Source organism: Drosophila albomicans, chromosome 3 (assembly GCF_009650485.2).
Source record: "Drosophila albomicans strain 15112-1751.03 chromosome 3, ASM965048v2, whole genome shotgun sequence".
Classification (NCBI taxonomy): domain Eukaryota; kingdom Metazoa; phylum Arthropoda; class Insecta; order Diptera; family Drosophilidae; genus Drosophila; species Drosophila albomicans.
Genome location: NC_047629.2, coordinates 40,756,892 through 40,769,376, shown reverse-complemented (window position 1 = coordinate 40,769,376; position 12,485 = coordinate 40,756,892). Strand labels below are relative to the sequence as shown.

The 12,485-nt window shown below is 36.6% G+C and overlaps 1 protein-coding gene across 4 annotated transcripts in view; it reads right to left on the bottom strand.

Annotated features, from left to right (window-relative positions):
* LOC117572006 (cyclin-dependent kinase 14) overlaps positions 1–12,485 on the bottom strand; it is a 140,654-nt gene that overhangs the window by 32,069 nt on the left and 96,100 nt on the right. For all 4 annotated transcript variants that reach the window (XM_034254523.2, XM_034254522.2, XM_034254524.2 and 1 more), the window contains one exon: positions 5,641–5,832. In XM_034254523.2, coding sequence (XP_034110414.1) covers positions 5,641–5,832 — 192 coding nt within the window. The remainder of the gene's footprint in view (positions 1–5,640; positions 5,833–12,485) is intronic.

Sequence of the window (12,485 nt, the reverse complement as noted above, 5' to 3'; positions counted from 1 at the left end):
TTCATAATGAGCTTAGTATGCAAAAGAGCTGACTGAGGGGACACAGACGAAGAAAGAATCAAAAAGATTCATTTTCGGACAGTTTTACAGTTATTTTCTTTCTGTTGCTGCTGCTCAAAATGATGAGGACAATACCCCAAAAAATTGGCTGCTTTAAAGTTTGCGTGGGGGGCGAAGCGAAGTAATTCAGCTTGTTTCTGTGTGTGGACAAAGTTTTCAAAGGAAAATTGATTACATTAGCTCGGGCAACTAGGGAAAATGATCTTATTATGTCTCACATTTTATGTTATGAGCTGCTCGCTCTGTGTACTAGTTCCTTTGGCATTACTCATAGTTATCAGCATTTGCCACAGCACAAAAATCGATAATAAACGAATTACGCGACTTTGGCGATGTTTTCTTTTTTTTTTAGAGTGCTAAAAAACGACAGCTATTAAATATGTTTTTTTGGTTGGTGTGGGGAAAAACAACGATAAAAATTGTCTCAAAATCATGGAAGCCATAAAAATAAAATGCACATTCATTTAAGAAAATGTTTTGGCATGCTATCGAACTATCGTTAAATGGAAGTTTGTTGAAAATTTAACAGAGCATTAAAAAATCTTAATTCATACTCGAAATTTAAATAACTCTGTAAAAAATGGAAGTTCTCTAAATTTAAATAAAATGAACATTTATAACCCCACTTAAAATATATTTTTAGCATAACTCGCTTTTTAATTTGCCATCACAGATAATTCCTTGAGGGCTAGACATTTCACATTTCTCCCGCCTAATTGGCAAAAGTTTTTTCTTTCCCACTTTGTGTTCGACCTTTTCTTCAGCTTAAGCATTTTTTAGTGAAATCTACATTTCAGTTGTAAAAATCTTTATGCAAATGTAGAGCGATAAGCGTAAAAACACCCAAAAACGATTCACGTCACAAAAAAAAAGACCGCAAATTTTCCATGTCAATGCATAAGTCGCTTCATTAGCCAAAACCCCGAAAATAATGTAAAGAAAAAAAAATTGTCTCACGCGAGATGACATCAAACAAAAATCTACAGGAAAAAGCCAAAGTAAAATACACAACACTTCCCTCAACTAAATCATTAAAAATGCGAAGCATAAAAAAAGAGGCGAAAAAAGAAATGCCAGAGCTCAAAGCGAAACAAAACAAATAAAGGAAGGAAAAGTAAAAAACGGAAAGGCGACATGTTTTTGCTTCGTTAATAAACTGCAACGAATTTGACAGCGGTTCGGAGGCAAGTAAACCACAAAAGAAGGGCTGTCTAACCGCAAGGCGACGAGACTCAGCTCGAGTTCTGTCGCCGTCTAATGGTTGCAAGGTACACGAAAAACCAGCCAAACTGTCAAAGGGTTTCACGCAGTCAAAGACAAATGCCCCAACTCCCTCACCAAGACAACCCCCAGAAAAAATAAGAACCTTAAGACAACAAAAAACCAAAGAAAAAATCACTTAAAGTATTTTGCCAATAAATTTAAATCACAGTCACAGAATGGAGGCAAGGGAGCGTAAGAAGCTTGCCAAAACAATAGACAACGTGGACGAGTCCTGGCTGCAAAAGGGGGAAAGCTGCTCGCGTAGGCTCAAAAAAAAAAAAAAAAAAAGTATAAAAACAAACAATGAAAACGCCCTGAAGATGAAGTCGAAATGCTGCTGAAATTGCCGACATTTTATTACACTTTCGGTGACTAAGAAAAGGTTATAATATACTTTGAAGAAGAAAATAATTGAAGTTAAATCAATATATCCTAAAGCTGTTAACATTTAAAAAATAAGATAAAATATGTATTATAGTTTTATAAGAAAACATGTTATAAAGATATTCATATTTGTTCTTATTGTATATAAGGATTTATATTCAATTAGCTTTCATTCTTATTTCTTCTTAACATTTATTTATGTTATAGCATTTATATTTTTTCTGAATTTACTTTTAATAAGGCAGAAACTACTATTTGAATTATGATTTTATTTTGCAAAATTTGTATAATCTGTTTCTTAGATCATTCCAAAATTGTTTGAAAATTGCTATAATCGAACATATATTTTATCTCTTTTAACTTTTTGTAAAGCAGATCATATTTGTAGAGTAAAAACATCATTTTATTATTTTATTGTATACATTTCCATTTAAAATAATTCAGGTTTATATTTTTATATATTTCATATTTTCTCTCAATTTACGTTTGGTAAAACAGATAACATTTGTTAACAAACAAATACGTATTATTTAAGTGTTGGTTACTGAAAAATTGTTAATTTCCAACTTCTTACAATAAAATTGTTAGATAACTGCTAACGCTTTTCAAAAAAACATGTAATTATTTAACTGAAGTATCATGTTACATTTTGTCCAACAAAATCAAAATACCCTCCTCAAAATTGCCACAAAAATAACCTGGAGGCCAAGCAATGGCGCATCAAAAGCCAAATAAAGCGCTAAAAGGATTTATTCGCGCGTGTTTATAAACTTGGGAGTGATAACTTAAGACACCTGAGGACACCTTACAAAAAAGAGGAAAGAAAGGAAGTAAGTTAGGGGCCGAAAATGCTGCTGCTATATTTACAACTGTAACAACTCCAAAAAACTTTGCTGACAAAGAAAACCAAGAACACTCCTCAACAACTTGAAATTCAAATAATTTTAACGAATCGCGCATAATTGTTAAAAATGATTTACAATTTGTGGGTCGTGCAACTGCTTGTATCCGCAATTTGTCAAATGTTTTTATGCGAATTTGGCAAATATGTTTTTTTACTCCCAGTTTCTACTTTAGAACGCATTTCGCAAATTTTAACAACGCGCAACTTTTGTAATGGCCTAATAAATGGGGCCGAACGGGAAAGAGAGGGAGGAGAGCGGAGATGGGAGCATTGTAAAGGTTTTTGGCAGCGCATAATTTGCACATATAAACCATAATCTTTGTTGGAGTGAAGGCTTTCAGAATAAATTGCGCATATCCTTGTTTTTACCCCACCTCCGTCTCGCTCACTCTCTCTCTACTCTGTTCCAATGGCAAACAACGACGTTGTTGAGTTGAAGATAACTTATAAATCATGTAATCAGAACAGGCACAACAACAACAAGAACAATAACAACAGCGAGGAGAAAAGACAACAACAGCATGAAAAACTGAAATTGCTTTTGGCTGGAAGCAAGAGCGAGAGTCGTTGGCCTAGACTCTGAGGCAAAAAAGGGGGGAGGAGGGACTAGCTGAGTGGGTGAATGTGCTTTCAAAGTGTGTAATTTATTGTGCGTTACATAACTTTATGATAACTGGCTTGGCCTCGACTCGACTCGACTCGCCTTGACTTGGGTAGCTCGAGATACTTTATTGATGCCAACACAATAAAACACAAGAATTAAATTCTCGAATTAAGATGAAAATAAAACCCAGAAAAGCTATGCACAAACTATCAATCACGAATGGCGTGCTAGATAAACTAACAATTTGTGTAATAGTTGGGTAATAAAATATATACTTTAAATTACTTTCATCACCCAAAAGATTCTTTGCATTTTTATTGCTTGGCAATTTTGAGTATTTATTTAAAAAGATTAATTTCTTTAAATGTGTGTTTCATTTTTATAGCTGTAATTTTGTAGAATTAAATTGAATTCTTTATTTGATTCGTTTAACAAAAATTACAAATTTTATTTGAAATCGTATTTTGATGACTATTAAACTATGTTTAACATTTCATTGAAAGGAACGTAATAGCAACTATCTAAATGCTAATACAACAAATAAATGTTTACAATTAAATTAACTTATTAACTTAACTTATTTCTCTTTTAAATAGTCTATAGCATAGAATTAGCATAAAAAATGGTAAACATTTTTTAAACTCTTTTGAAAATTGTGGTTTTTATAAATTTGCAATGAAATCAAATTTTAATTGATACTTCATTTTGTGTTATTTTGTATTGCAACTACTAAATGCCAACACAACATATATATTTTGACAAATAATTTAAATAAGCTTTGACTAATTAATTTTTTCTTTTGCATATTTTGTTGACATGCAAAATTGGGTTAAACATCTTAAACTCAATCATTGATTGTCATTTCCATAAATTATATTGCTTATATTAAGCTTAGAATCTCTGAGTTATATCTGTTTATCCTAGTGTTTAATAAGTTTAATTTCACTTATTTTCCGCCATGTTTGCAGAATAAAGATATCAACCAGCTGCACAATTGGAATGTTCTTAAATGCAAATTGAACTTGTCATGCAGGAAAAAGTTGTAGTCATGTTATTTACACTTTCAGTTGCAGTTGCATTTGCAGTAAGTTAAGTGGCAAAGAGTTTTAAGCCTTTCGACTAAACCCCCAAACGACCCTCGCAAATGCGATGCACAAACACGCCACCTAGCGTTGAGTGCCCGACAACAACAACAGCAGCAGTGATACATGGCAAATGGCATAACTCGGGGGCAGGCAAAGACCTTGGCAATGCAGCCAGAAAGTAGGCAGGCAGGAAAGTGGAGCCCGGGGGCAAGAAGCGTTGCAAGTGCAAAGACAATGAGAAAATGTCGGTGGCCCCTTTGAGTTCAAGCGGCAGTAGATACAATATACACAGCTATAGTATATGAGGCATGCACACAGTTTCCATTTAACTATGAATAATTCTGCTTGCAGTTGTTGTTGCTGTGCATTTGTGCTTGTTAATATTTTCATTTCCGTTGCTTTATGAGCCGATTCCGTAACGCCTAGAGACGCCGCTAGAGACAACGGTGACAGAGAAAGAGAGAGAAAGCGAGTTGAGTGCCCCGCTTTACAAGGACAATAACAAGAGCAACAGCTTCAAGTACAATTGAAGCGACAACAACAACAAATGAGGCTATAACAAGTCCTGCTCCCCCAGAGTCTCTCATCATCATCACCAGATGATGATGCGCCTTATCGAGAATGTCAACGAGTAGTCTAGAGTCTGGAGTCTGTCTCGAGACAGCCTCTGTTCATTGTTTGCATAAAATTGCAATTTACAATTATGACAATAAAACAGAGAAAAGAGAAACAGAAAAACGAGACAGATACAGAGAGAAAGCGCATTGGAATGCGGGCGGATTAAACTCACGATATGATAAACCATTTAAGGACGCGTTTAAATGACAAAATTACAGACAAAATGCGCGCAGATTAAATACACAAAAATGGACGAAGAAAATGTAAACGCTGCTAAATGAGACAAAAATTTGATAAATTGCCCCAAACAAAACACGAAAAAAGGAAAGGAAAGAGAAAATCTAGTGTTGGGGCATTTTTTGGGGTAGAATTGTGCTGAATTGTTTATCTATGCCACTGGGGAGCAAATGACCCTCTCCATAATTAGGCACGCCTCGAAGCAAAGAGAGAGAGGGGAAGAGAGCGAAGCAATATTAGTTAGACATGCGGCATAAATTACTCAAGTCAAGCCAAATTCAGTGGGGAGTTTGAGAGACGTTTGCCAAATATCATTAAATTAGTTTGCTGCAGCTTAAATGAGAGATTATAGCGCGCAAGTGGAGGCAATAAATAACTACAAATCTTTATGAATGTGTTTCATTTAAAGTGAGCTCTTAAGTTTAGCGCCAAAAAGTATGCTACGATTCAGTATATAGAGAGAGTGAGTGAGAGATGAAACTTACCGCCATATCTGCAATTTGTTTTGTCAGCGGGTATATTGCCATTGGGTTCCAGGCGATCCAGATACTCCTCCGAATTGTAACCATTGTATGGAACTTTATTACCGTGATTATGATGAGCGCCACCGCCGCGATGATGATTATGATGATGGTGATGATGATGTGTCGAGTCGTCGCCATCCTCGCGGGAAATTGCTGCAAAAGAAGAAGACGTAATACATATTAATATTAAATTTAAGCATTATTGCTTATTACTATTACTATTATTATATTTATTATTATGCTAGGCTTTTATGCAAAGCCAATGGCCGTGGCACACTTTAAACTTGTCTTAGAGTCAACTTCCAAATTTATTTCGAGCTTGACCACGTTTCAAATGAGTTGAGTGTATCCCTTAGGGAGGCAGCCAATCAACGCCTTTGTCTTTTGGCTGGCTTGTCGACTGGCCGCAAGGCTGTGGCTGCTGCCTCATCCTCGTCCCAATTGATTGGGGTTTTGTGGCCCATGGCTTTGACTGCTAATGGCTTCATTTAGTCACCTCGAGCCCAAGCTGCTTGCCATGTCAATTTTAAAATTATTTTACAAAATGCTCAGCTTACGAAAGGCTTAAATTCCCCAAAAAATACGAGAGTCAAATGACCGGGCTAGGCAATTCACGGATATGTCGAATATGCAAATGAGATCAGCGAAAAAATGTATACGCCAGCTAAGCTTTTGTACAAATTGTATAGCAACGACGACGACGACGACGACGGGGGACAACAAGGTGCGCCTTCTAATTTCCAAACCGGAAATACAAAAGGCATGAATAACAAACGCCCCAGGCAAACAGCGAGCCCCAAAAAAATAACGAGAATGAAGAAAAAACCCCAAGAGTTGGCCATGTTACCTGAAACGTAACGGAAATTGGCTGGGTATTAGCTTGCTGAGAAACACACACACACACAAAACACACATGGAATGCCTTTTGGTCGTTCTTTTTTTGGGCTAAAAACGCGGTCGCTTTTTGAGCCTGCAATTTGCTAACGATATGCATACAAGAGGGGAGCAAACGCTGTTGTGCTGTGTCTCTTGTATGCAAATGGCTGCGCCAAAAAAGGATTACACGTTTAGTGTGGAGCTCAGCGAAAAGGCAGTCAATAAACTGTGATCAAGTTTAGCAGCAAAAGCGAATGCAAAGGGAAATATATGCCAAACGCGAGGGTAGAGCAAATATGTTTAATTAATAGCCATAAGGAATCACCCAAGGGAATGAGAGAGAACAACCCTCGATGAAGAAGACACACAGATGATGTCAGCACAACATTTGGTGAATGAAAAGCATAGCACAAATCGCAAATCACAAATCACAAAATTACCGCAAATTGTCGCTACAAATAAGCAATTTATTTGCTTATATAACTCATGTAGAGACCCACACATATGCTGGCCACATTCGAGCAATGCAATTCCACTAAATGTGGTTCCCCCTCGAAAACTTCAGTTGATTTTTGGGGTTTCCAAAACGAACGAAAATCTCATAAAGTTGTGCAAAAACACGCAGCACAAAACTGAGATCGAAGAAGGAAGGAGAGAATGAGCTGTGGGAGCAGCAAATGTAATCAATAAAATATGTGCGCCATGAAACTACAACTAGGAATGTGACTGAAGTTGCTGGAATGCTTGACTCACTTCTTACTCCTCCAATATAAGAGTGCCACTTCAATGCAATGCTTTCAAAACTGTAATTGGAATTAAGTGTATTAAACTAAACCAAATTTGTAGCAGCAACTTTTATGCATTAAAGTATTGCCTACTTTTGTGGGCTATGCAAATTCCTTTAAAGTTTTGCCTGCCAAAAAGCTTTGATTTATTTTGCTGACGCATGACTGACAGCAGCCAGTGTAAATTGTAAAGAGTTGGGCAATTGTTACCGGCCCCAAAAGCCAATTGAACAAAGCTCACAAATTGGTGGTGCCAGACAATGGCAGATGGGCAACAATGACAAACAAGCAAACAGTAAAAGCAAAATTAAATCAAAGCAAAACCGCACCAGCAAAAAAACACAAAAATTGTAAAATAAAATAGGAGAAAAAATGGGAAAATTGCAATCTATGTAACTGCGAGAGACCAACCCGAAAAAAAGACAGCAAACAGTCAACATTCAGAGAGGCAGTTTAATGCGCTTTAGTCACAGGCTAAAGTTTTTATTGTTCGTATTTCGGTTCGAGAATCCTTTGGACTTATCGGGTAGTTAAACGTAAGACAACCAAACAACGTCGAGTGTGTGAGCAGCACTTTTATGGATGGCATTGAAACCGAAGAAGAAAAATAGAAACACACAACTGACCACAGAAGCTGGCTGTCTGCAATTGTGTTAATAGAATGGGGACAAGCAAAAGGGATAGAAATATTAAGAAGGCAGCTTGCAGAGCTTATTTGGGTTTTTCTCTGCAACGCTGCGCTAAGTGCTTTAGATAAGGTGGTGACAACAAAAGATACTTAGATTATTCCCAGGAGCTCACAAAGTAAGTATTTCATTTTTTGTGTGTGCAATGTTCTTAGAAAACAATAAAATAAACGCGAATTTATGCTGCAAAGCTCAAAGTTTACTTGAATGCATATTAAACATATTGTATTATAAATTGCTTCATCTGCTTAAAAAAGTAGCAAAAACCATCTAAAACATTTTAAATTTAAATGTAGTACATTTAAAAGACGTCAGGAGTATACTTAATAAGATAAAATTCTCAGAGAAAGAAATGTACCAGAATTTATATGAATCAAAATAATTTGTGAGATATTTTAAATTTAAATTTGATATAGCAAATTGTTTTAAGTTCTTATAGAAAGTGAAAGAAATGTACTATAATTTATATTGATTAATTTAGACTGCACGTCACTGAGTTTAAGTGAAAGTAAATAAAATATTTTCTGCTTTAAATTTGATACAATTCGTTACACACTTTCACTGCCTTGAACAAACAATAAAAATCAAGTATACGCTTGACTTTTTTTGTTAGTTGTTTGTCTGCCACAGTAAAGTGCAGAAACCGTTGTAGGATTAAGAGTTCAATTTGTTGCCCTGCTAATCCTACAATGCCATCGCAAATAAACGAAGTGCACACATGCTCAGCTAATGTCAGTTGAAAAGACAATGGGAAAAATCAGTTGAATTGCTGAAAAGCCGCAGGCGGTAAGAGTCGAGGGTAATGTAACGTTGAGTTTGAATTTGTCCAGACAAAGCAATTTAATCCAATCGCAACGGATCGCTACGGTTTGGTTCGGTTTCGGATGGCCAAAAAGCTGAGGCGACACTTGAAATGCTGACAAATAAGTCGCATTAACGAGCATTTGACCAAAATGAAGGCGAACAAAGTAAATGCAATTTCCGTAAAAAGCAGAAACTGAATGAGGGAGAAGCAGCAAAATTAAATGTTAAAATTCATTTGTTGTTGCCGCTACTGATGTCGTGTGGTTGTCATTGTGATGAAAGACAATGAGACTGTCATGCAATTAAGCCATGCAATTTAATCAATTTATCAATTAAGCAGCCGAACACAGTACAGAGAACTGTGAGGACCTCTTCTTCTGGCCAGGACTTTTTGATGTAACTCATCACTGAAATTTATTTTTGTGCACGTTGCAGCACTCGACTTCGACTGACTTTAAAAAGCCAATTTCATTAGCATTTCAAAGTGGCGACCGGCGGTCGACCAAGCGGTTGCCCCGTATCCCGTATAGCTTGTGTTCGACAGAGTCAATAATGTTGTTAATTGGCAGCTGAAGGGGGCGGCGGCACACGCTTGACATGGGCGTGGCTTCTTTAGCTGCCCGTGACGTACGACAGACGTACTACGTAACAACAGTGTTATGCCCGCTGGCAATTAACATTTGTAAATATGCATAATTGTTGCGAGAACAGCAAAAATTAAACAACACCAACAAACAAAATGCACATACAAGAAAAAAAAAAAACAAGTAGAAAGCTACAATCGAGTGTTCTCGACTGTGAGATACCCGCAACCTTTTGAGAATAAAAGCAAAACAGCGCGGCATTATTATTAAAATATATCAATAATATATATAATTGTATAGAACTACATTCAAAATATATCATAAAGTGCAAAATATACTAGTCAAAGCAATTAAGATTGTTTTCCCATATGAAAGAAAGTATTTTATAAATAACTCATAAAATTTTAATCGTATTGCCACCAAATTTTCAGAAATCATAAAAAACTATAGTTATTATTGCATATACCAAAAATCGCTGGGCAAACTTTGAAAGAAATTTGATCTGCGTGCAAAAATAGCAAATGTCGAAAAAAAAAAAATATCTCTATCTTTTATAGTCTCTGAGATCTATGTAGGTGCTCATAGGGACAGACGGACATGACTATATCGTGTCGACTGTCAACGATGATTACATATACATATACTGCTTCTGCCTGTTACATACACACATTTCTTGTCGGCACAAAGTTATAATACCCTTCTACCTTATGGATAGCGGGTATAAAAACACGAATGTATTACAAACTGATGGACAAGTAAAAAGCAACAAGCCATGAACTGAACGGAGCAAAAGCCTGGGGTCGTGGTTGTTCAATTGAATCTGTTGGCCAGACAGCGTTTTAATTGGTGAAAACCATTTACATAATTGCAAAGAAAATTGATCGAACAGCGAAAGCATGTCAAACTGTGATGACAAAGCTGTAAAACTGTGTTAGAACTTCAAAGTTGAGTGGTAGAGATTTACATTTAAAATAGTGATTATTCCATTTTATGGACTTATTTTAATTTATTCACATAATTCATTAGGAAATTTTAAGGTGAATTGCAAAATTTTTTGTCCGTCATTCTCATAATTCAATAGGTAATTTGGAAATTTTAGTACGAATTGACTGAATGCAATATTTATTTTAATAAATAGTTATTCGAAAGTGTTAAATATAACTCACAAACTACATTAGGTTCACATAAGCTGCAGAACTATTATTTAACTTGCAAGATCGCTGAACTATAAACTAAGCAATCACTTTCAAACCTTCACCAACTGCCTTCGAATTGTAATTGCTGTCAAACTTTATAAGCCGTCGCATCGCATCGCATGATAATTTTGCATGTTTGCGCATAGTTTTAAGAAGCGCGCAAGCAGCAGGCGACGAAGTTTTAGAGGTCTGACAACATCAACGATGGGGAGTAGTAGATAGATGGATGTATGTTCATAGACTGTGTAGTATGAGGTTGGCTGTGAACTTTTTAATTTAATTAATAGACGCCAACGATGCCGCAGCAACGAGCACAAAACCCAGAGACAGCAAGCAAAGGCATTGAATTACACAAAGTTCAGTTCAGAATGGAGCGAGAGAGTTGAAGTTGAGGGAGTGGACGGAGAAGTAACTTGGACGGGTTTCAAAATGAAAATGAGCTGGGCTAGGTGTGTGTGTGTGTGTGCCAGATGTGTGTATGTGTTTTTAGCGAAGGCTTCTTCAAACTTATGATTAATTAAAAATAATTTTTGCGACGTCGCATCGCACGTAGCGAGAGAGTACTGAATATTTATTGAAGCTTTGCATTCTTTGGGGGGATTTTGCAGCATTAAATGCGAGAAACAGAGACAAAAGATTTGTTGGGAACACAACTGTAACCGCAAGAATGCGGCACGTGGCAGCAAATTGCCAAATTATAGTTCTAAACTTGTTGGCCCACAGAATGTGCCCGCAGAATGATGCCGCAGCAAGACAGAAGCAAAGCTGTCGTGGGACAGGTGTGACAACAAAGTGCTGGAGACCAGACCAGGAGAAGGTGGAAAAGCCAGGCAGAAGTCCATTTTCATTTTCATTTTCATTTCGTAGACAATTTCATCGCTCACAGGGCAGACAATTAACTTAAATGGCTGTAAAAGAGCTGCGACTGTTGTGCTGTGTTCTGTTGTGTGTGCGGTAAGTGGTTTTTTCCAAGGTGTCATCGCTGCTCCCCTTGTCCCCTTGTCAAAGTGCTGTCGCAAGTCTTTGAGTGAAATTGAAAAGTACAACAATTTAGTTGCCAAATGCCACTCAGAGGGGCAGACGGGAACGGATTCACTCTCAACTCCTCAAGCTATGCCATGATTTTACTTCCATTTTTACTTTTTATTTTGTTGTTGTCCTTGTTGTCACTTCAAAAGCAACGCCAAGTGTAAATCAGTTTGTGGAGTCGTCGTTGTCGCTCCCGATTTATGCCTTTGTCATTCATCGTGGCTGAGGCTGAGAGTTCGACATCCTCAGACATTTGACAGCTGTAAATCTTGGCCAAACAAGTTAACACTTCTGCAGGCGACCAAGTCGCAGCCAAGGTATTCATCCTGCCAGATAGATAGATAGATAGGTGGGTAGATAGATGGAGAGACAGACATACAGACAATCAGACAGGCCCGGCAGGCATTCGACAAAGTGCGATACTCTAAGATAGACATAGATGGGGCGGAGACAGACAGCTTGACAACGACGAACAAAACAGCGAACGAAAGAAACTTTATCCATTTAGCCTGAATGCGAAGAGAGTTGACTAAATTATGGCAAAGTAAATTTAAAAAAGAGCTAGATAACATTTCAAAGAGTTTCATTTATGAGCAAAATGCAAAGCAGCAGAAGAAAAAACTGTTGGTAAAGTAGAAAGCTAGTTGTACATAAGTTTAGTTAAATTTAAATTGTTAAAAAGTGAGAGTTATTTATAATCCAGTTTTCAGTAAAGTGTACTAAACATTTAACAGAATTCTTAATGTCAGAAAAATAAATAAAAATAATTTACTAATTTACCTAAAGACAACTGACAATTTTTATCATCATAATTGCTACACATTTCTTGTTTTTATTTCATCATAC